At 53.6% G+C, this 24,402-nt stretch overlaps 1 protein-coding gene across 2 annotated transcripts; it reads left to right on the top strand.

The window, feature by feature from the left end:
* The first annotated feature begins 580 nt into the window (after positions 1-580).
* On the top strand, positions 581-8,789 carry RPN1 (ribophorin I). Of its 2 annotated transcripts, XM_027729147.2 has the most exons (11): positions 581-835; positions 1,617-1,681; positions 3,165-3,471; positions 3,981-4,190; positions 5,146-5,338; positions 5,665-5,764; positions 6,034-6,172; positions 6,338-6,457; positions 6,915-7,160; positions 8,180-8,393; positions 8,499-8,789. In XM_027729147.2, the coding sequence occupies exons 1-10, from the start codon at positions 608-610 to the stop codon at positions 8,360-8,362; spliced, it is 1,791 nt and encodes a 596-aa protein (XP_027584948.1). In that variant the 5' UTR covers positions 581-607; the 3' UTR covers positions 8,363-8,393; positions 8,499-8,789. The 2 variants fall into 2 exon arrangements, with proteins under 2 accessions (XP_027584948.1, XP_027584941.1); XM_027729140.2 differs by having other exon boundaries at positions 582-835; positions 8,180-8,787.
* The last annotated feature ends 15,613 nt before the right edge of the window (positions 8,790-24,402 follow it).

Genomic DNA, 24,402 nt, shown 5'->3' on the forward strand with positions numbered 1-24,402 from the left:
AGAGACAACCTATCCCAGTTTGAGGCTCAGGGTAATAAAAGCATCAAACCCCATCCCAGTGCCACCCATCCTGACAGCCCCTCTGTGCCATCCCATGCCGAGCGCTTCTACCAGGATTTACACCTTTGGCCCCTTGAAGATGCTGCTGCAGGAGCCCTGTCAGGAACTGGCTGCTGCCAAAGATGGGGAGACAGTTAACTGAGTTGCTTCGGGCCGTGGCTGGAGAGGTGGCTGAGGAGCACGTGGAAGTCCTGAGCACCTCAGATTATTTTTTATCGTTGTTTTTTGCTCCGACCAGCCCCGAGGCCTGCGGGCTCATTAGGGGTACGGGCCCAGCGTACCGCGGGAACCGCTGAGCTCGCCGCCGGAGCCTGGGTGCCGGGATGCTCCGGGACTGCGAAAAGCCAGAGCCATGCCCGGGGCTCTGCAGGAGCGCGCCCAGCTCTTCTCCTTAGGCACCGCAGAAGGCGGGGAGGGGGGACGGGCCTCAAGCGCCGCTGGGCGCCGCCATCGCGAGCCTCCTCCTCTCACTGGGCGCCGCCATCTTGTGCCCTGCCCGTACAGCGCGGGCGCCGCCATCTTGTGCCCTCCCCGCGGTGTGCCGGCCATGGCGGGGCTGCTGTGCCGCCTCCTGCTCCTCTGCCTGGCGGCCGCCGGGACCGGCGCCGAGCTGCTGCTGGAGGAGGCGCGGCGCTCGCTGGACCTCAGCACGCACCTGGCCAAGGTCTCGGCCGAGCTCAGCCTCGCCAACGCGGCGGGCGGCGCGGCCGCCTCCTCCTTCCTGCTGGCGCTGGAGCCCGGGCTGGAGCCCCGCCTGGCCCACCTGGGCGTGCAGGTGAGCGCGGCGAGCGGGGGCCGAGCGCCGCTCCCGGGGGGCCGCGGTGGGGCCGCGGGCGCTGCCCGGCCCCGCGCCCGCAGGGACACGTCGGCACTGCCGGGCCCCGCAGCGCCGCTCCCGGATCCCGCAGCGCCGCTCCCGGATCCCGCACACCGCGGGGGGAAGGCGAGGGTGGCTGTGGCGGGGGGCGAGGGGGAGGGCGATCAGAGCCGTCACGGCGGTGCGAGGGTCGCGCCAGCACGGCACGAGCAGGGCCGGCATCTCCAGGGGGGCCCAGTGCTTACCCACGAGCAGCAGGGCTCTCCTAATCCCAGAGTGTATGTCTCTGTATACCATATAGAGGTATATACAGTGATCTGCAGTATATACAGTATATCTCTATACAGAAGTCTGTAGTATAACTCTACTGGTCAAGCCGCATTCCCGTGCCCTGCTCGTTCCCCAGACACAAGAGAAATCACAACAGCATTTGACCAGTATTCTCATTTGCCCAAGTTACGGTGACTGTGCAGGCTTGGGAACCAGGCTGAGAGGAATGAGAATTACCAGAAACCTCTAGTATCTGTTTTTGCTCACTGACCACACTGCAGTTTGTATTCATGAAACCGTTGTGAAAGGGCTTTTCGTTAAATTGTCTTAATAAATTAGTTATATATTCAGCTTATACTTTCTGGAGGGCATCACCCCTAAAAACTCCATAGAGGGACTGTACAGAGTTTGCCCTGGACATATTAAATCTTTTAAACAGCAGCACACTGATCAGTCTATTTTGGAGCAGGTAAAGGGTGAGGAAGAGGAGGAGAACACCTTGGAAGTGAGAGAGACTAAAGTTAAGGGCAAAAGGTGAGTATCACCTTTAAAGGTCAGTACTTAGATTGTGCATGAGGGTTTCATAATTGTCCCCATGGTGAAGCAGAAATACCACCCCTGTTCCACATACCTAGAGATCCTAGAGTCTTTCTTCCTGAAAAGGTCCATTCTGTGCTCAGGCTGCATCCTGGGGTGTTACAGAGGCGGGGAGCATGGTTCACACAAGCAGCCAAACCCAATTCCTGCAGCTCAGGAGGCCCCAGTAGAACTCACTCCGCTCCTGCTGGTGCTCTTTCCTTGGGAGATAACACATGAGGTTTTAGAGATTTTAAATCTCTGCACTGAGCCCAGCACAGTCATACACGGCTGCTAGTTAGGGGAGCACCCTATGAGGAAGTGAATCTCTCTCAAATGCAACTCAGCTGCCTTTGTGGGGGCTCAGCTGTGCTTAGTCTCTTGTACTCAGTGCCTTGAGTAATACCCTGGCCCTTTATTAAGGGACACCAGGTGAAAGATTATAGCTGTGGTCATACTCCTACCCTTTGGTCCCTTTTGAGCTCTCAGAGGGTTGGCAGTGGTGATTACAGGGAGTTTAAGTGCTCTGTGGCTGTGTGCCCAGAGCACCACTCAGTCTGCCCTGTGGGGAGCATCGCAGTGTCCTACGGCCCAGCACAGGCTGTTGCCCGCTACAGGGAGAGAGGATGCTACTGTTGGTATGAGGATCTGCGCTGCCAAGCTTGGAATATTGTGCAGATGCTGCAAGACTGGGCAGTGAGGTGGTTTCTGAGCTGTGAGAGCTGAGAGGTAAAGACTGCCTGTAAAGTGGCTCAAAAGCACAGTGCAGCTGGGTTTCAAGAGGGCAGTAGCTGTGGAGTAAAGTTGCCAAGGTGGACCATAGTTTCTGATGTGCCTGGATGCCTCATGTGATCCCGCTCTTGGGCTACCAGGATTGACATGAAGTCTGATCCTTATGGATTTGGTGAAGTCTAAATCCATTCTGTAGAACTTCAGTCCAAAACCTTGCTAATTTTCTGGCCATTCCTTAATTTTAGATCCTGTGGGCAAAAAACTGAGAATGAATAGACTTTGTGGGAACAGGTGCTGAAGATGTTTGTGAATTGTCTTCTGGACACATACACATGCTTCCTTTGATTCAGATAATTCCTGTCATCTGGAGAAGAACGAAAAAATAAAAGCGTGCTTTATAAATGAAGCATGCTTTATAAATGCAGGATCAGGGAGGGAATGTGTCACCATTCATTCCGCTTCCAAAATGGGAGCCAGGTGCTTTTGTGAAGCAAAGACTGTCTCTGTGCCTGGACACAGTTCACCCTGTGCTGCCTCCCCAGTCCAGAGTAATCACATGTGCTGGGACAAGACACCTGTACATCTTGGAGGAGCAAGTAAAATACTGGCCCAAATCACACATGATACACGTGATACATGGGCTCCCTTCCACAGGGAATGCTCTCTCAGGGGAGATCTCACATGACTTACCTGTTCTTCTCCCTTCCAGTGGAAAATTCTTTTCTGTGAAGCTGCCATCTCCTTTGGCACCGGGAGCCAAGATCCGTGTCTCTGTTGAAATGGTTTTCACACACGTCCTGCAGCCCTACCCCACCCACATCACCCAAAGTGAGAAGCAGTTTGTGGTCTTTGAAGGAAATCACTATTTCTACTCACCCTACTTCACCAAGACCCAAACGACTCGGGTCAAACTGGCCTCTAGGAACGTGGAGAGTTACACCAAGCTGGGAAACCCTTCCCGCACTGAGGACATGATTGAGTATGGCCCCTTCAAGGACATTCCTCCATACAGCCAGGTAAATGTCTGTAGAAAGGGGTTGTGGCTCTGCATAGAGCATCTTCCAGATGTGGGAGATGTGTCTGAGAGGCTGGAGGGAGGGAAGCAGAGGCCTTTGTGTAAGAATTGCAGGTGAAGCCTGAGTTAGACCACATGTAGGCCAGGAACACATGCTCCAGCAAGGTGCTCCTATACAAATGGGATTGCTGACTGCTGCCTGGTGTCCACAGAACAAACCAAGCTGGTATCTAAGTGGCTCTGGCAGGGGTGTGTCAGCAGTGGAGAACACTGCATCTCTGGCCCCCCTCACCTTTATAACACAGCCAAATGTGCAGGTTGTAACCTGTGAGTACCCCCAGGTACCCAGTGTGAACTGGGCTGGGTGTCTCAGACCTTCCTGTGCAGTCAGAGTCATCTCTGCAGCATCTGCCATGGAGGGTTCTCTGTGGCACATGGAGTGGATAATTGTGAGGGGACCTTGCTTCTTCCTTCAGGTCTAATAGTTTATCTTGTTTTTTCCCTTGTTAGGACACTCTGAAGGTGCACTATGAAAATAACAGTCCCTTCCTGACCATCACCAGCATGACACGAGTCATCGAGGTGTCCCACTGGGGCAACATTGCGGTTGAAGAGACGGTTGATTTAAAGCACACAGGAGCAGTGCTGAAAGGGCCTTTCTCCAGATATGACTACCAGAGACAGCCAGACAGTGGGATCTCTTCTGTCAAGTCTTTTAAGGTTGACATTTTCAACCTGTATTTTTTTTAACTGTGGCTTCCCCCTTTTTACATCCCCAGAGGAAAAAAAAAATAGTTATCCTTTGCCTTTTCTTTGGTAGCCATACCCCAGTCATAAGGGATATTAAAGCTCTGATCTATATTCAGAGAAGGCTCATGCTAGATAGGAATAGCTTTTGGAGGCAGCGTTAGGAGGTAATATGTTTTATTGCATCTGTTGGCCACACAGACTGCACGTACCAGGGCATGTAGTGTTTCTCCACACTTCCACCCCTCCAATCTCAGGGACCCTCTAAACTCCTTATCCTTGTACTGACAGCTCTGCTTTTGATTTCCTGCTTTGCAAGGGCCATTCATTCTATTCCCACCCTCTTATTTTCAGCGTTGCCTTCTCTGACATATCCTCATCGTGTTGAACAGTATTAATTGGAAACTCAGCCATTCATTCCTTGCTCACAGAGCTCTCAACAAGAGTTAAAGCTGTGGCTCTGCTAGCCAGATGTGAAAAGTATTGTGTTTTCATCTGAGCCAAAACATTTCTCTCTGCTTGAACCCTCCAGGATTGATTGTTGTAATTCTCTAAGGTGGTGCAGCCAAACAGAAATCTCATTTTGCTGAGTGTAAAGCCAGCAAGTCCAGTGAGCTAGGGCAGCAGGCTGGAGTGAAAAGGGAATTGCTGTCCTGGTGGGCATGAGATCCCTTGCTGTCTGAGATGTTTGAAACTGGGCTGGAGAGAGCACATTCATTTGGCAGGCCAAGTGATTTTAGTGCTGGGAGCCGCTTCTGTGATTGCTTATAATAGCACAGTTTTACCACTCAATGCAACTGAATGGCCATTTTGTCATGTCTCACGAGGGAGCACAGTTTCTCAAGGCTTAACAGCCAATACTGGTTTTGCCAATTTCACTGGAAATAACTCCTGTCCGATGCACTGACTGTTGCTTCTCTCTGTACAGACCATTCTCCCAGCTGCTGCTCAGGATGTCTATTACAGAGATGAAATTGGGAACATCTCCACCAGCCACCTCCTTGTCCTGGATGACTCTGTGGAGATGGAGATCCGTCCCCGATTCCCGCTTTTTGGGGGCTGGAAAACCCATTATATCATTGGCTACAACCTGCCAAGCTACGAATACCTCTACAATCTTGGTGAGTGGCAAGGGGCAGGGAATAGGAAACCTTCTGCTCTGTGTTTAAAGGTGGTTTCTGTACAATAAAGAATTGAAAGCTGCGGTATGCTGCACCTTAGCAACAGCAGTTGCTAGCTATTATTTCTAGAATATGCAAATCCAGCTTTTTTGTGCTTCCTTCAGGTTTTTGTAGACATCTGGTTAAAATATACCTGGGTGAGCTAGTGCCCCCTGCTGCACAATTCATCCATCCGAACTCTGCTCCCACCTCTGTTGGGAGCTGAGCTTCAGGGCTGTCCCTTGTTCTCTGAGGATCTGTAACTACCCTCTGGTCTGCACTCTTAGGTGATCAGTATGCCCTGAAGATGAGGTTTGTTGACCATGTGTTTGATGAGCAAGTTACAGACTCTCTGACTGTCAAGATCGTCCTGCCAGAAGGCGCCAAGTAAGTGTCATTACTCCTGGGTTGTTACTGCAGACAGTGCTGTGTTGGTGGCAATTTTCCAGCCCACTCTAATGGCCTGAGGACAGTGAATCAAAACCATGACTGTGCATGTGGAGGAGACCTTGGAACACAGCTTTGCTTCCTTTTAGAGCATTGCTGAAACTGCCTACTTGAACTTGTGCTAGAGGCCACGGCTGGCCAGACAAGTCCTAGGTTGCATCATCTCAAACAGTGTAGAGTCATATGGGACTGTCTGGTTTTGTCCACAGGAATATCCACGTGGACAGCCCCTACGAAATCAATCGTGCTTCGGACGAGCTGCACTACACATACCTGGACACTTTTGGACGTCCTGTTATTGTGGCACACAAGAGCAACCTGGTGGAGCAGCACATCCAGGACATTGTGGTGAGTGTTGTTCCTTCTAAAAATTCAGCGGCATGGACAAAACACTTAGATTCCTGAAATAAACACTTGCTGGACTGGACGTCTGGCTCTGCTGCTCCCTGAGGAGAGGAGTTACGTCCCGTAATAACATCGGTCACTGCTCAGTGCTTGGAACTTCTCTTGTAGGTCCACTACACCTTCAACAAAATCCTGATGCTGCAGGAGCCTCTCTTGGTGGTTGGAGCCTTTTACATCTTGTTCTTCACTGTGATTGTCTACGTGAGACTGGATTTCTCCATCACTAAGGTCTGTATGATGAAGAGCCCTGTGGGAGCATTAGTAGCTTCCTCAGCTGGTGGGTGGAGGTCTTTCATACCATTAATTCTCACTGAATGTTCCCACCAGTCAGATGTTTTATTAGATGCTTAAATGGAGCCCTGTTTTTATGGAACCTGAACATTAGTACTCCAGCAGGGTTTGAACTGATGTCCTAAGGCTGATCACTGTTTTGCCTTCTGGATGAAAAGGAATCTCCTTGAGAAGCAGGATGTCTGCAGTTCTCCTTCTGCAGTGTTTTCATTATTTGTTAAGCTATTTGTTGGGCTGGGCTGAGTGCTGAATTTGTACCATTCACTTAATTACTGTCAACTGACTTAATTGCAAAGGGAACAGTTTCTGTAATAGTCCTGTGGCAGATTGCAGGCATGGCTTGATGCAGGTCAGAGATATGACTGCTTTGATCTTCCTTCCTGTCCTCTTGCAGGATCCAGCTGCTGAAGCTCGGATGAAGGTTGCCTGCATCACAGAGCAGGTGCTTACTCTGGTGAACAAGAGGCTTGGGCTGTACCGTCACTTTGATGAAGCAGTGAATAAATACAAGCAATCAAGGGACATCTCCACTCTGAACAGTGGCAAAAAGTCTTTGGAGATGGAGCACAAGGCCCTGACAAATGAAATAGCCTCTCTGCAGTCTAAACTGAAGACAGAAGGCTCTGACTTATGTGATAAAGTAAGAAATTCGAATTTATTTTGTCAGCTCTCCTATTCTTGTCTCTGTCAAGTATTTTACATGAGTTTTAATTTGGGGTTTAGTTTCTGCAGGCATTCTGGTTTTTTTTTTTATCTGAAAATGGCTTGATCCCTGCCAAGGAGTGTGAAAAGTGTTACTTTTGCAGTAATCTCAGTTATGCAGGCCTGTAAGTGTTGCTGGTAAACAGCTGCTTGTGCTGTTTCTTAAGTAGGCCATGAACCAGCTGCATGACTACACATTAATGCTTTTGTAACAATCCTGATGCTTCTCATTGAGCTCATGGCAGTGACGCAGGCAAAAATGGAAACTATCAACACAATATCAGTTCTGACTTCACTACTGACACCAGTCAAACCAAAATCTTCTCCCTCATCTCTTACTTTCTTGCACATTTGAATTTGGTGCTGACACGATTTTGGTAACATGATGCTCCTTGGAGTATTTCACTGTACCATGTTAAAAGCCATGGCACAGTGAGTACACACCCACTATCCTTTCTGTCCTCCACTATATTTCAACACTTACCTGGAACAGCCACTTAACCCCAAGTGAAGGACACTTTAGTCTCTAAGGTCCATTTAATCAGCAGCCACCTCAATTAATCTGTTATTAGCTCAGAGAGTAGCTCTGTTATGGCAGACTCACACACCACGAACATTAACTGTAGGGACATCTTCCAGCTGTCAGAGTTGCAATTTAGTTTGAAGCCTTTAAAATCTGACATTAAATACTCTTTTTTAACAGTCTCTTGCCAATATAGCTCCCGGGTCTTCTGAGCACCTTTCTCTCCACTGCTTAGCTACGCATTAATGATTCCTCGTAATGTGATGGCAGGGAGAGGTGATGGCTCGGGAGGCAATATTCAGGGATCAGAGATGTTTCCACTTAGCACTGACTTCATCTTTTGCTCCTTGTTTTACCACCTCTTCTATTCCAGATTCACTGTAGGGATGGTTTTTTGTCTCCTCTAATACTGCCCTTGTTTCTCACCCTGTCAGGTGAGTGAGATTCAGAAGCTCGATGGCCAGGTGAAGGAGCTCGTCCTGAAGTCGTCAGTGGAGGCCGAGCGGCTGGTGGCGGGCAAGCTCAAGAAGGACACATACATCGAGAACGAGAAGATGCATTCCAACAAGCGCCAGGACCTGGTCACCAAAATCGACAACATCCTCGACGCGCTGTAGCTCTGCTTTAGTGACCATGTGGAGGGGAGAGGTATGGAGGGAGAGGAGAGTGCATACACTTTGAGCCAAAACTCCTTCCCAGCAGAATTAGGGGAAAAGTTGATGTGGAATGTCTGAAAGTATGTTTTGTTTTTAGATTTTTTCTATAGAGCCTGTTTGCTCAGCAACACGTGCTGTGCAAGGGACCACGCCATCATGCTGTTTGGCTGGGTAACAGGGTTTCTTTACCAGAGGTGAGGCTCAGCCAGGTTATGAAACAGTCTCCTGCTTTTGGTTTTCCCTGTATAGATGTGCTCTGGGTAAATGCACACAACCAGCCAGTCTGAGCACAGACACGCTCATGGCAAACCTGAATGTCAAATCTCTGGAAAGAATAAAAGATACCTTTGTTCTACTTTGAAATAAAACCGCCACTGCCTCGCTTGTACGTGTTGTGCTGGGTTGGGGGGGCAGAGGGGCCCTGTCCTTCCTGTGGCCGGGCAGTGCAGTTCCCTGCAGAGCAGAGTTCAGCCCTAAGCACTCCTGCCTCCTGTCAGCTCTGTGCCTCGAGGTCAGAGCTCTGCCACCTCACAAGGCCCTGGCCCAGGCAGGAGAGAAAGCCAAGCCCTTGTTTCCTAGGGATTTACATGCACCTGCCCCCTTACAAGGAGAAAACTACAACAGAACCTCTCCTGCCAGCCTCTCACAGTGTGCCACATGCTTTCCTGCTGCATGTGACAACAATCTCTGCATCCCTTGTGCTGCCCAGGTAGGCCCTTGCTCACACCTGGATATATTCAGGGGTGCATGCAATTTGCTGCTAATGTCATTCTTACAAGACATTTTTTTCCTGTGCCTCTCTGTCTCAGTGCACTGCCAAACATCCCAGAGCTGGCTGCAGGGACAGCAATGTGGATTTTCCCTACTGCCTTTGCTTGGCTTAGTTGTTTACCAAAATAGATAGATCCTCCTACAGAAAGAGGGGCTGTGTGTCCCTCTGCCTGCTCTGAGCTGTGGGTAGAGGCAGCTGCCCATGGGTGGGTGTGCAGGGCAGGGTGGTAAGTGGTGTGCAGCTCTCTCTGCTGGGCACCTGCAGCCTCCTCTGGGAAGCACACTTGGCAGAAGGGCTGGAGGCTGCCTACAAACAGGGCAAGCACAGGGCTGCCCCACAGAGCAGTAGCTCGGGAGGATGCTACTGCCAATAGTGGCAGTGCTGGGGAGAGGAGGTGTGCCACAGTACCTGCACTGGCACTGTGTTGGGCTTGGGGCAAACATAGCCCCCTGTGGCCCAGTGCTGCCTGCAAGCCCTGTGCCTGGATGTGCACAAGCAGCTGGACGTTTTCCAGCCTTTTGCCAGGCCATTTGCACTGCCTGTCCCTCTGTCCTGGACCCACATGGCCCGGGTCTGTCACAGACCAACTGTGTCTGCCCCTTACTAGCCCCTGTTGGATAAAAGTTGTCTTATCCTCTCCTAGGATGCTTTCCTCCTTGTACAGAGGACACAGTTGGTAGGAGAGCCCTCTGCCCCAGGCCGCAGAGCTTCCAAAGTGGTTAGTAAGGAGTATTTTGCAGCAGGCCAGAACCCAGGTGCCCATCACATTGTCACCAGGTGCCAGCTCCCTCCCATGCCCAGGAACCTCACCATGCAGCAGAGTGAGCAAACTTGAATCCCTGACTCTCTGCTCCCTGTGCAGGCGCTGCTGGGAGCCCTGAAACCAGAATCCTGCCTGACCAGGGTGTGGACGACCAACAGCTAAAAATCAACTGAATCATTGCTAACCCATTGAGCCAGAACACACACAGTACTTGAGGGGTACCAGGAGCATCCAAAGCCAGACAGGGGCTGCCTGTTGCACCCAGGCAAAACAGGCGGGTCCAGGAGAGGAGAAGAAGGATCAAACTGGTAATCCCAAAGACACCCTTAACTTTCCATTCCCCCTGGCAGAGGAAAGGCAGTGCCACCCTTTCTTCCCTACATGCCACTTCTGTCTTGGCTGCATGGGCAGCTCAGACCCCCGAGGATACTAGTGGAGCTTGTAGTGCCCATTACAAAGCCCTGTGGGGTTGATGGTGTGTCCATGTCTTTCCCTTCCTACCCCAGGGGGATCTGATCGATCACTACACATCTTGGCCCTCAGCTGCTGGGCAGCTTCAGATCCTGCTTGTTAATGGAAACCACATCTGCAAATCTGCAAAGACAGCAGCTATAAATAGGCAGGATGAATGTAGGCAGCTCCAGCTAAAAAGGCCTCTGGTCCCCAAGGAGAGCTGCCCCAATTCCGTCAGCTGGGAATAAAACAGCTGCCTCAGAGTGACACTCCTCTCCACACAGCTCCCTTCTGCCACCCTCCCAAGGGACACAGCCTCCCACACTGCACACTCTGAGCCTATTCTGCCCCCAGTGCTGCTCCTTCAGGGCTAGCTCTGCTCCTTCAGGGCTAGCTCACGCACAGGGAAAGGACAATTTGGGGTGGGTGGCCCGAGGATGTCCCTGCTCTGGGGCTCAGTACAGGTCCTTAGGCTGGGCGAGAGACCCCTGCAGAGGCAGGCTCTGGCTCTTACAGCCTTTTCAAGTGGATTATGAAGTATCATGGAGACACATGTGCTGTGACATTCCTCAGGGTGAGTTTTACCTCCCAAAGTGGTGCCCAGCTTCTTTACCTGCTCCTCTGTGCCAGCAACCCCTAGAGCTATTGGGGAGTTGCAGCGAGGAGGCACTTCACACCCCAAAGCACACAACCTCCCTGCAGAACTCCTGTGAAGGGGCAGCCTGTGACAACAGCCCACAGCAGCACATACATCTGGGAACTTTTCAAAAATTTCTGAATTCCTGCAAATTTACACCTGAGAATAAACGACAAAAGGAGGAAAAACCACAACACCTACCAGGAGCTCAGCTTCTGCAGGAGCAGGGGGAAGAGGCAGAGAAACAACACCTGGTGGCAGCAGATAGATCAATTAGGGCTGTGGCTGTTTGTCTCTGCCAAATTTAAAGGGTGCAGCCTCCTTTTGGGGAGGGGGAAATACAATGAGGGCCATTGGGCCAGTCAGCTGTCCATCTCCTGCTGTCCTTCCCCTCAGTTCTGAGGGATTGAGGGGATATGACTTTAAAATCTTTCTTATGGTGGGTTTTACAAACTATAAGTGCACCTAAGGAGGTTTCCAAATGATGTCCCTGCTCAGATCCCATGATATGCCCAGAAGCTGCCCCTTGGCAGATATGAGTCCCAAGGTGTCTGCTGAGGATAGATTTTCTATGAAGGAGCTGCTGTACAACATCCTGAATGAGTCCCATCAGCACAGCCATCAACGAGCTGAGTCTCTCATACACTTGACTCAGGCTGTGCTTGCTTAATTCCTGCAGCCACTGCATCCTCTAGTCAGTGTCACCACGCTGGCTTCTGCCACCAGAGCCAGTCCAGCAGGTCCCTGGCCAGGGCTAGCCTTGCTGGCACCATTTTTGGCTGGCTTCGGGATCTCCCTGAACTCCAGCTGCTGCTTCACGAGGATATCCCTTATTTCTTCCAGGCTTGGCAGCTCATCAAGTGTGAGGAAGCAGAGCCAGCAGGTTCCAAAGCATCACAGCAACATTGGGCAGGGATGTAGTCACTGCTGCCAAGAATCCAAGCATGAGGGCTCCTCTTCCTTTCAGCCACCCTCATGGCCAGTCTCACCTGAGACCTGTAGGCAGAGGGAATCCCAAGCTGATGGAGAGGACCACCTCCGTCTTCCTGCTGCCTGCAAAAATAGCCAGGCCTTCAATAGAGAGCTGGGAGCTGAGCTCTTCACAGAAGTTTTTCCAGGCTAGAAAGTTCACCTGTGATCTTGCTCAGAAAAAATAGCCTGGGGAGACTATAAGGAGTTGGGAGGCACTTGAGACCCTCCAGCAGATTAACATCTCATGGGTAATTAAAGCTGAGCCCTGCTGGGAATCTGTGATTAGTTTCATTCCTGTGCAGAGTTTGGAACCAAAAGGTTGGAAGGGCTGAAATTTGCCTCCACGGCAGAAGGAACAAAATGAAGTGAGAAGGAAAAAAAAGTGTACACAGAAGACGGAAAAGGAAACCACACAAATGCAAGATTTGCCAGCGAAAGCGAGCAGCCATGATTTTGGGTACCCAGCTCAGTGCAGCCACCTGCCTTGCACAGGGTGGCACCTGCTCCCCTCTACCTCCCCACACCTCCCCTCCTCACCAGGGTGCTACCCACACTCAAAACTTTGCCTGTGGGTCCCAGGCAAAGATAGAACAATTTCTCCCTCTTCAGCTTCTCACTTACAGTCCTCCAAGGGAAATTACAGAACTGAAGGTCAGCCCAGAAGGTCCAACACATCCTCCAGCGGATGCTTGAACTCAGGGGTTGGAAAGAAAATCGGGTTTTATACTAGGTGCATGGTAATTCCCACCCACACCCTCCAGCCCTAGCCAGCCCCTCATCCATCCTCTATGGGTGGAGACAGCCCAGCACTACTTCTGTGCCATCAACCCTGTCTCCCCTCCCCATGCTGACACCTCCCCTCTGCTCCAGAGGGACCAACCACCTTTCTATTTAATTTCTTTTTCATCCAACAAAAGAAAATCACCAGGCTTAACTCAGACCAAATTCTGCATGTCTGTGGTAGGTTCTGGAGGTCCCACATCTCTGTACATACCGAGGAAGCACATCCAAAAGCATGACTGCTTTAGCAACGTCTCTTCCAGCTGACCCGACCCTGCCACTGTATCAGGAAGCAGAGATGGAGCACATGCCGAGTGCCATGCAGGCAGCTGTGCTTCAATGGTTCCTGATGCGTACAGCCTCAGGGAGCACACACCTGCATGCTCACCTGTGCACACCCCACACCAGCACAGGGGCTTTTGGCAAGCTTCACCTGTCCCCTTCACCTGTCCATAGACCATCCCTGCAGTGGGACATATCATCCTGGGTACCCCAGCCCCATGGCAGGCCTGGCGGACATTCCTCACGTGCTCTTTCACCATGTCCCTCCCTCCATCCCCAGCAGTGCTGCCCGGATCCCAGTCTACCCAGTCTGGTCGCTGCTCAGCACCATCTTGTGGCTGTGGATCAGTGGCCTGGGGAGCACTCAGCTGGTCTGGGGTCACCCTGAGCTGTTGCTGGCTGAGGGGTGAGGGGTATCTCATACCCCCTCTCGCAGCACCCACTCCCTCACCTGTGCAGGGTGGGCTGTGTCTCAGAGGAGGACCATATCCCACCAGGCAGCAGCAATGGGATGAAGACTATGTCCCGGTGGGCAGCAGTGCCTGGAGGGGTGGAAGAAAGTCCCTATGGTGCTGGTGGGGCCCATGGTGCCACCATGGCACCTCATGGCCTCCACCGCCACTAGAGGCCGACAGTGCCGGGGAGGTGGCACTGCCAATGCCGGACACCTCCGCCTGCCCTGGCCCCAGCCTGCCACCGGCCATGCCGCTTGGGGGACCCATTGCCACGCCAGCACATGGGCCAGCCCTGGCCAAGGATGGTGGCGAGCATCATTCTTTCTTTCTTTTTTTTTTTTTTTTTCTGGCTTAAATTTATTATTTCTTCTTTCTCCCCCTCTCGCTCCTCCTTGTCCAATTTGTCTTCGAAGCTGACATGAGAGAAAACCCCAAATGACAGCGCCTGCCCGGCACAGTTTTACCACAGTATCCTGAAAAAGGCATCTGGTGAGCTGATAGTGCAGGGGGGCTCCGGGCGGGAGCCCCTGCCGGAAGCGGAGCAGTGGCGGCAGTTGAAGGGCCGATGCTTCAGCACGGGCAGCAAACAGGAAACGTCCCCTGGGCATGGGGAGCTCCTCTGGGGCTGCTCCAGGGCTCTGAGGCACAGCCAAGGCAGCCCACCCCACTGGGGCCACGGTGGGCTCGCTGGGACACCCATCCTCCCTGCCCAGCCCCACCGCCATCTTGTGCAGGGCCCCATGTTGCACTGTTGAGCTGCCTCCTCCTCCCGAGGTCAGCAGCCATGCACACTGTGGCTGGAGGAGCACCGCAGGCTTGGTGCAGGCCTTGCCTGCCACGGCAGACCCAGCTTTGGCGGCTCTGGTGTCAGGGGTGCCTGACACCTCCATTGGTGCCACCTGCGTGGCTCTGTGCGGTGCCCAGACTGTGTGGTGCACAGCCACTGCTGTGGCAGGGGCTTCAAAGGCAGTGGGCAGCATCCTCCTTCCATGGGGACACGATAGCTGTGCATGGCAGTGGCCCACATGGCACATCTGCGAGGTGCAGAGCATCACTTGGCCAGCAGGGATGCAGCTGCCTCAACCTGACAACACAGGCTGGAGAAAGCCAACCTGAGCCAAGAGTGATCCGAGAGTATTCCAGGACTCTGAGTTTGGCATGGTGTGGGACACTCAAAAGAGAGAAGCCCCCTCCCAACACCTTGGGGAGCATGGGGGTAGGGAGCAGAGAAGTGATGAGCTCAGAGCTAAAGCAGCCACACTACACATCACTTTGGGTCCCTCCTCCCCAAGAGGAGATCTTGGCCCAGGCACGTGGGCTCTGCCATCTGCCTCCATGTCATTGTGCCTCTGACCACCCTGCCCTGCCACATCCATCCACTGAGGAACCTGCTGCTCTCTCCCCATCCTTCCCAGTTCCTGACTTTACAAGGCTACTGGGCAGCTGTACAAGGCTTGTCATTAGGACAAGCTTTTGCTCTCAGCCAGGTACATAAGCAAAAAGACCACGTGCACTTCTTGCCCTCTGATTCTTGAACTGGTCCAAACTGGACTGGTCCAGGGCTTGCTGGGCTTTAACCAAAGACCAGAGATGCTGGCTTACCAAATATCCTCCCACGGTGAAATTTTCAAGCTCATCACAGACAGAGCAGCATCGCAGTGTCAATGGTACAGAACAGGGATGGGGAAGGCGATGACGATGCTTGTCACCTCTTCGCTAAACCTGCTGTGCAAAGAGAAAAAGGGACTGGTGAAGGAAATTGCAGTGAAGAGTTCAGGGCCAGCCCCTGGGGGTGCTGCCTCTAAAAGGCATGATGTTGTCCTCAGCCAGATCCAGCTGCTCCGGGTTCCAGGCAGCCAAAAACCGCTCTTCCCTGCTGCTCAGTGTACTTATGTTTATGGCAACACACTTTTATTGTAACCTTTGGTACCTGGGGAGATGGTACAAGCTGGAGGAATTCAGAGAGGGGTGAGGAAAAGGATTTGGAGGAGGTGGTGGTGAAAGAGCACATCCACATGGTGTGGGTTAGCAGGGACAAGGTGTGAGGTCAGGAATAGAGGATCAAGTGAGCTGCAGATCTCCAGCAGGTGGGTGGATGCAAAAACTTCTTGGCTTTATCTCAGCCAGCAGCCCGAGAGCACCCTGCGAACAGCATCACCTCCCTGGGTGGTGAGAGCAGAGCGTGGGCAGCAGCCACCTCATCCCACAGGATCCAGGAACAGAGAAGGAGAAAGTACGTTCCACAGGCAGCAAGCTGGGCTTGCACCCTGCCTGCCCTCCCTCCTCACCCCATCATTGCTGGTTCCTGCACCCGCAGTGCCCCCTGCCTTCACTGGCACAGCCCATGCAGGGTCCCAGACCAGCTCTGCCCACAAAAATTGGTATGTCCCACGCTGGGACATTCTTGTGGCAGAAAATTAGAACAGGCAGGAGCTTTTGCTACCTTTGGGACATCAGGTACTGTGCCACAGGGTGCCTCCTCATGGCAGCTTTATGAACAGGTAACTATTCTGCTGGAGGGTAGCACCAAAATTTGTCATCCTTGCTCTTTGCTGTTGACTTGCAAGTGGACTTTGATTTCCATCACGGGTATTCAGTCCCCCAGTCCAAAAAAAGGTGGTGAGGGGACAAGGCAGCTCAGACACGGGCACTGCACAACCTTGCCTCTCAGCTCCTTGCTCCTGCAGGATTTACCTTTCATTGTTCACAGAGGAGGGGTTGACATGGAAAATGCCTCTCCCTGACTCTTCACCCAGCCCAGGGGAGGGAAAAGTCCTTGGTTCCCCTTCTCCTCCTTATGGCAGAAAAGCAGCAGGAGCTGCGGCCGCTCGGGGGATGCTGTAGGCAGAAGCAGCCTCCGTGCCCCAGCCAGACCCCAGGATTCCAGCGTGGCGGTTCCCTGCCAGAGCTCCCAGGTGGCAGGCACTGTCCTGCTCCCAGGGATGCAGTCCTGCCCCCGAGGGTCCCCCGGCTCCCAGCCGCCACCAGGGGTCCCTGCAGGCCCGCGCTTCGCCGCCGCGGGGACGCGGCGGCAGCCGGAGGCACCTCCTGGAGTGGAACCTGGTTCCCCCGCCTCGGCCCATTCTGGGTTGGGGTTTTGAGGGGTTTTGCTGGCTCAGCCGGATCTGCACAGAACCGAGCCCCAGGTTCGGCATGCAGAGAGAAGCAGGGCAGAAATGGGAGGGATGCAAGAGGGATATGGGGCGAAGGTGTGAACAGCACGGACATGGCCCCACTGGACTCCAGCTCCTGTAGCTGTTTATTTAAGCTCTGGTTTGTGGCTCTTTTTTCTTTGATTTAACACAGTGAGACTTTGTTTGGGATGATGCCATCCACAGGCAGGTTTTAGGGTCTTGGATACTCCCTTGGGAGACACAAAGAGCACAGCAGGAAAAAAGGAGAGGGGTGAGGCAGTGGAGGTTGGGTAGGGACATGGATTGCCTAATGCAGGTGAGAAAGAGCATGCGACCCATCAGACATGAATGTTGTCTGACAGAGCATCAAAACCACCTCTGGGGTCATCAAAGGTGATGGAGCAAAGGAGGCCCCAAAAAGGCTCTTGTACCTGCACAGCTGGAAGACGTGGGGTCCTGGAGAAATCGTGGTGATACCAGGGGACCAGGTGGTGTGGGAGACGCTGAACAACCAGGCTTCTCTGGCAATGTGGGCAAGGCCAGAGCAGCTGATATCAATGATGAGAGGAGCTTTGTTCCTTGAGCAGCCACGGAGAAGGACCTTCTTGCAGCCAAGAGCACTCCCATCATAGCCAAAACTTTGCTGGTGGGAAGGAGCAGCAGCAAACCCAGCCCGGGCAGGGACCCACAAGAGATGTGCAGCAATGTCTCAGGCAGTGAGTGCTGCTGATGTTGGTGTTCAGGCTGATACAGAGGGGCAGGTGCCCTACCTGCAGAGGTGGGAGGATTTGCAGGACAGTGTTGACAAGGGTGATGGCCACACTTTGGGCAAACCCTTCGTCCCTTCCTCTCTCCTCAAAGGCTGTAGGGGGGAATGCAGATCTGCAGATGCAGCAATGCTGGGAAAAGCAGCATCTACCCCTTTGCCCCCCCAGAGTGCTCCAGTATCTGAGTGCTGTCCGCCTTAGTTTCCTCCCCTCTGACAATCTGACATTAATCTCCCCCGTGCTGCTGTCCTGGTCACGTTCATTTTTATCACAGTTCCGTTGGTGCCAGGCTGAGCTTTCCGGGTGCTGATGGGGCCCTGTGTGTGGTCCTTATGCCGGTGCTGCCAAGCTCCCGCAGTCCTGCTGCCACCAGTCACCCCAGTGGGGCTGCCCCCACCCTCACCAGTCGGAGCTGCTCACCACATCAGGATACAGAGCAGTACACCAATTCCGGCCGGGCTTATTTCAGCGCTCTGGTCAACCGCAAGCACGGTGGGTTTCACAAACACGGCATGCCAGCCCCATGCAGCCTAACGGATGCTCCAGCTGCTCCATGAGACCATGTTGACAGCAAGATCCCTCAGAGCTACCCCAAAGTGAGCCCAACCCGAGTCTGGTGACTCTGCTCCAGGCCAGCCATTCTAAGGCCAGGTGGGTAGGAAGTCTGAGGTGTGTTGAGCCTCTTCAGTACTCAGTCTGGTTTGCAGTGCCTCAGCATATGGCAGGCCGTGAGCAAGGCAGGGGCTCTGTGGTGGCTGTCTGACTTCTCCTGGCAGCTTGGGTTCATTCATGGTACCTGCCTCTGCCAGGCACAGGCTGCTGCAGAGCAGGATGGTGCCAAGTCCATGTGTGACCCACGCTGGCAGAGCTGGGCCAGGCAGGTGATGGCACATGCTCAAGTTCCCCACTACTTAATGAGTTATCAGAGCTAATAAGTTATCACAGACAAACAAAAGCTGGTGTTTTGTGCTGCCAGGCAAAGCTGTGGTTTCAGCAAGGAGCCCAGGCAATCACTGCAGCTCACTTATGGAACAGCTCCTTACACTGCAATAAATGCCTCTGGCACTGGTTTGCCAACCTCCATAGCTCTGCTCGGGTACATGTTTCTACTCAGTTAAATTTGGTTCCTGGTGACAGAGACTACAGCAAAAATCTTGTAAGAGGGAACCTGCCTGCACAGCCACAAAAGAGCCTGCACAGAGCAGAAGAGCAGTCCAGGGAAATCCCATGTAAAGGCACAGGCTCCCCTCTTCCCAGTGCCTGCTAAGGGCATCCACTGGCACTCTGGGGAAGCAACACCCTGCAGGTGATACTCTCCCCACAGCCCTGCTCCTGGAGCTTCATCCAGTCCAGCTACTCCCCCTGTAGAGGTCTGGGCCCCTCACCTCTGCCCACAGAGGACCCATTTTCAGGCAGGAGGTGCCACCCAATACCAGCTGCCTGCATGGGCTGCCAGTCCCCTTGTGACCCTCTTTCTGCAACTGCACCAAGCACAGAGCAGTCCCTGCAGTGCTGCTGTGGGTCTCTGGGCAGGGAAGCCCTGGGGAACAACAACCCAGGAAGGTGCGGGTTTTGTTGCTTTCCAGGTTTTGCTTTCTAATCGCTTCCGATTGCAAATTATAAAAACAAAAAGAAAAGAAAGAAAAAAAACCACCTATGCATGCATTACCTCTTTACCTGCATGTCCCACCTTTTCCCGGGTTCTCCTGGTGCCTCCACACGTCCCATCATCCCAGAGGTATCCAGAGTTCCCAGATGGCAGTGATGACCTTGTGTAGCACAGAGAGTTGCTCTAGGGAAAAGCTGCCACAGGGAATGCTCTGTGCCTTGGTGGGTTCCCCTGCCCCAAGGTACTGTCAGAGCCCCCCAGTCCAACAGTGGATTTAGTTCCTAGAGCCAAATATAATTTATAAAATCAAAAATTAGAGAAGCAAACATCTGGCCCAAAATACAGGCACGTTCATACCTCATGAACAGACTTCACCTGGGACAAAGGGCTCACCCCCTGTCTGCAGTGAGGGATGGGTAGCACAGGCCCCCAGGGACCTGCAGGGGTGATTGGGACTTTCAGCAGCAGAGAGGCACCGAGGTCACCACCCCAGCACCTCTCCTCTCTCCCCCTGGCACAGAGAGCCCTGTGCCTCATTTGCCTGCCCACAGGACTGGTGGTGCTGGGGGGTCCTGGGGCACACGGGAAGGGTGTCCTGGCAGAGACAGAGCCACAAAGCAGCAGCACCTGCTCCAAGTGCCTCCTGCCTGCGTCAGGAGGCACAGGCTGCTGAGAGATGCTCCTCTTGCCTGTCATCAGTGCAGCTTCTTCTCTTCAAGGTCCTATTGTGCCCCTTTGAGCGCATTGGGGAGCTTTGCCAGACTAATCCTGCCTGGCATCCACCCCCTATGAAACTGGGAAAACAATGCCAGCCCTTAACTTTGTAATCCCAGCAGGCCGGGGAGCACAAACGTTTTGCTTTGAAGGCAGCCCTGTCTCAGCCCATCTGCAGGGCAGGGCTGGGAGCCTATGTCCTCTGTTGTCATCCTGTGACAGCTCCAGGAGCCATCTCTCACCGCTGGCCTGGTGTAAGCGTGTGGGTGAGCCAGCACAGCCTGCTGGAGGGGGCTCTGGGAGCCCATCGCCTCCCCTTTCCTCTACTGCAGCAAATCCAGCTGGAAGGGAAAGGCTTCTGCAAGCCTCCACTGGGATGTGCCTTCCCCAGAGACCCAAGGCTCGGGGAGCCTTACAAAGGGCTCTAGGGCTGCCCAGCCCAAATATTCCTCCATCCCCCTCCTGTAGGAGGTCTAGGGGACGTCACTGGTGCCAGCAGGAGAGGAGCAGGGTCAGCACTGCCCTTGCCCCCACCCTGCGAGGGACAAGCTGCTGGGGAGCAGCGGGGTGTAACACAAACAGGAAAGCTGTCAGGGACCCAGCCCTTCCCAGCTGGGACAGGAAAGAGATGCTTTGGGTCTCACTCAGGGCCCAAGTTGGGTGTGCTGGCAGCCACAATGGGGACACCCAAGCATTGTACAGAGCCCACCCCAGGGTGCCCATCCTGCCAGGCTCTTCTGAGGGTCAACCCATCTCTTTATGCCCCCTTCGCTGCCTACCTAGGACCAGATGGCTCTCAGATCTTCTAAAGACAAGGGTCTATTGCCATCCCTTGAGTGGGAGCCAGCCAGGCTCGGGGTCCGGGGGAGTATCCAGGGGCTGGGACTGCAGAGACCCCATGGCTGCTCTCCAGGGAGGAGGCTGTATGAACAGCACAGGAGCAGCTCAATGCCTGCTCAGCATCTCAGCTGTCCCCGGGCTGAGGGACAGGGAGGGGAGTTCAGCAACGGGAAGCCAGGGAAAAGCAGAGGCCAAAGTAGGGAAAGCATATCTATAAACAAACAAGAAGAACAGAAGAGACATTCCAATTCCCCGGCCCAGAGGCTGGGGGGTCCAGGGTGGCTGCGCTCCGGGCTGGCGGCAAGCCCGGCCCTGGGGCCGCCGGAGGGCACCATCCACCCGCTTTTCCCGGCTGTCTGGAGCTCCCGAGGCTCAGCCCCAGCCCGTCTCTCCCCAGAGCAGCCAGGACGACAAGCTGTGCAAAGGCACATGAAAGCTGCTTACATCTACAACCTGCTTTCTAACGCACGGACCCTCCTCTTCCAGCACCCCGATCCCTGCTCACCCACCATGCACAAGGGAATGTGAGAAGTGGGCACAGGTGTCCCCACACTGGTGACAGTGGGCAGGAGGAAGCAGGACCCAAGAGAGATGTTACCCCAGCATCCCAAGAAGAGAAGGCGATTCCACAGCAGGAGATCCCCCATCTCCTGAGGGCTCCAGCTTCTCCTGGGGAGTAAGACAAGTCTCACAGCCTTGGGCCACATAGGTACTTTGGGGTTAGAAGTGTTGCAGTTTGGTGCACACTGTAAATAAAGGGCTGGGAAGCCTGGGCTCATCACCTTGTGGTGATGGGTGCCCACCACAGCCCCATGTGCCACCGAAGCGTGGTAGGGACAAAACATTGCTGAATGCCGACCTGAATTCTCCACACTGGTTCCCACAGGACTCCAGCCCCATCCACAGTCCCGGGATGTGGCCTGGATATGACACAGAAAGCCAAGGGCACAGCATGGCTGTGGATTCAAACATTACTAGTAGATGTAGCAGAAAAGCCACAGTGGTTCCTGATTTGGGACTTCAAAAAACTCTTGGAAAGGTCTGATGAATGGGCTGGGGTCTACTGTATATTTTCAAGATATACGGCCTTGGGGGGAGCCTTTTCTGAGAGCCTCTTCCAGCCTTTGCCCGAGCCCTGGCTCCAACCCTTCCTCACACAGGCCACCTATTTCTTCCACAGTGGTAGAAAACAGCCTGGCCAACACACATTCCAGCACACACCAAATTGCTGTCCAGGCTTTTGCAGAGACAGAGGACGAGAGGCACCTGCCCGACCTCCACCTGTCCCTGTCCCCAGCCCCTGCCCACGGCAGCTGCCTTCCCCCGTGCATGTCTCCTGTCACCGCGCCGCTTGCCTTTACTTGAAGCGCCTCTCCGCTGCCTGCCAGCGACGTGCCTCTGTCAGTGGCGCTATTCCCCCTGTCAGCGCCCGGCCGCCCCGCAGGTGTGAAGACAGGACGGTCCTTTGTGTGTGAGCCTCCCCCAGCTGTCCCCACCCCCAGCACTGGGCTTCCTCCAGCCTTGGCAGGTCTCCCCCCAGCTTTTCATCGCCTCCCCTCTTGCCCGCCACAAAGGGCAGCCCTGTCCTGTGTGGGAATGGGAGCTGCAGTGGGATGGGGCAGGCAGCACATTGCCTGGATGTTGGTCTCCCCGGGGCTGGGCTCCCCCATGGAGCGAGGCAAGCCAGGATGGAGCACAAGATGCAACCCTGAAAAGTGGCTCACAGGGACTCCTGCACATCTCTACACATCCCGCCTGCAGCCATGCAGCCAGGAGAATAGGGATTTTGGGTGTGCACTGCTCCATCAGCTGCACAGGGAGCAGCCATCCCCCTTGGGTACAGCCCTCCATGTACAGCAGGGAGAAACCTGCTTCTCACAGAGCAGTTTGCTCTTCATTGAGCTTCACGGTACCAAGTTCTTGCCATCATGAAGGAGCAAGTCTAACCTCCTCCTCTCCTCCAGCTCCTTCTCTTTGCAGTTTCTAACTCATTCCATTGAGTAATTTCACTAGGGAAGATGGTGAGGCAGTTGTCATTATACCCAGAGGGCTGTTTGCCTGCAGGCGAGTGGGGTTGGTTTGCAAAACAGAGAGAGAAAACAGGTTATGTCTGAAATATTTACAGCTCTTCCTGTAACAGCAAAAATTCTGCTCGCAGCCCCTGACCTGGCACACGTCACAGCCTGTCTGTTTGTTTGGTGGCCTTGAGATTTACACCTGGCCAGCAGGGATGGGCAGGGAGACCTTCAGTCCCAGCAAAGGGCTACCAGTGACTGTGCTGCCCTGGCTGCCTGCCCCACTCTGGGCCAGGGATTTCTGTAGGCTCGGGATATCCTGCCTCTTCTGCCCCAGGACAGCAGGTGCTGCCCAATCTCGGCAAATCCCTCACTCCTGCCTGCGGGTCCAGCTCTGGCACAAGTGGCCATGCATGTCCCCCAGCTGGGACAGCTCCTCTGTGCTGTGGGCTGGTGACCTTGGATGCTTTGAAAAATCAGTTTTTCCCCTGCCCAACTCCAGATCTGCAGTGCTCTGAGACATCATTAAATAAAGTGATTTGAAAGTGATTTGTTTTGCAGATCATCTGTCCCACATTGAGCAGGACTGAGCCTAAATCCCACAGGCAGCAGAGGCAGCTTGCAGGTGAGTTTCCTGCACATGGGATGGAGGATGGCTGGGGCTGCCTCTGTGTACCAGGAGTCCCCAGGACTTACTGTGCTGCTGATACTCCTCAGCAAAGTCCCTCCATGCCCATCCACAGCAGCTTTGCCCCAGCTGGATCTGTCAGTACAAAAGGGAGACGGCAAAAATAGATGCCGCTCAGTCCTACACCCACACAAAGCACTGGGGACATGCTCAGCCCTTCCAGTTTCTCTGGGGAGCATTGTCATGACCTGTTTCATTGCCCCACACTGTGCTGCACCGCACAGCCCTGCTCTGATCTGGGGTCGCAGGCACAGCAGCAGCCAGGCAAGGGAAGGCAAAGCTGGCACACACTGGCCAAGAGGCAGCAGGACAAGGGCTGCAGGGTAGGCTGTGAAAGGATTTCTCCATCATGCCTTTCCCCTCTCTGAAAACAAACTAGACAGCTCACTGTGCTCAGTTCCCTACTGCACTCTCCACTTTCCAAAGCCCTTGCCAGACATCCTCCTGTGCCTCCCGTCCTCTGCAGGGCTCATGCTGCAATCACTGGCCCTTCCTGTCCTCTGTCCTGCAGATCATTAACTAGCTCTGCTCTCTCTCTTTTTATTTTTTTCTTCTTCCCTTTTGAACATATCAGCCTTATGGAATCAAAGAGGCATTTCAGTGACTCAGGCGTTTCCCATTGCCCTATTCCAGCATCCTCTACTCTTAACGCTGAGAGCTTTTCACGTCCTATTTGGAACTGATAGGAAGCCCTTTCATTGTTTCACTACATGGATATTAACACTGATGAAGGAAATGCTCCATCTGATAACAGAACCGTTGAAAAGAGCACCATTTCCAAATGAGCAGACTCGGAGACAGTGCATTCCTGCAGCTCTCACCAGCTCAGCACACTCGCCTCGGGCAGCCCCAGCACGCTGGGACCAGCTCCCCACTACTCACATCCCTGCAGGCTGGGATCTCACGTCAGGATCTCCAGAAAACCTGCTCTTCCCTTGTCACAGCGCATGACACTGCACAGGTTTATTCTTGAGATCAAGTTGGCGTCTTCCAGGCTGTAAGGAAAAGCTACAACTGCTCTGAGATGCTCTGACTTGAGTAGCCCAATGGCCAACAGTGAGGTCAGCCCCTGGCTGGAGGGAGCATATGTCTCTCAAGAAGTGAAGGAAAAAAAGCATCC

The sequence above is a fragment of the Pipra filicauda genome, unplaced genomic scaffold (genome assembly GCF_003945595.2).
Source record: "Pipra filicauda isolate LSUMZ 115617 unplaced genomic scaffold, ASM394559v2 scaffold165_size2600900_pilon, whole genome shotgun sequence".
NCBI lineage: Eukaryota > Metazoa > Chordata > Aves > Passeriformes > Pipridae > Pipra > Pipra filicauda.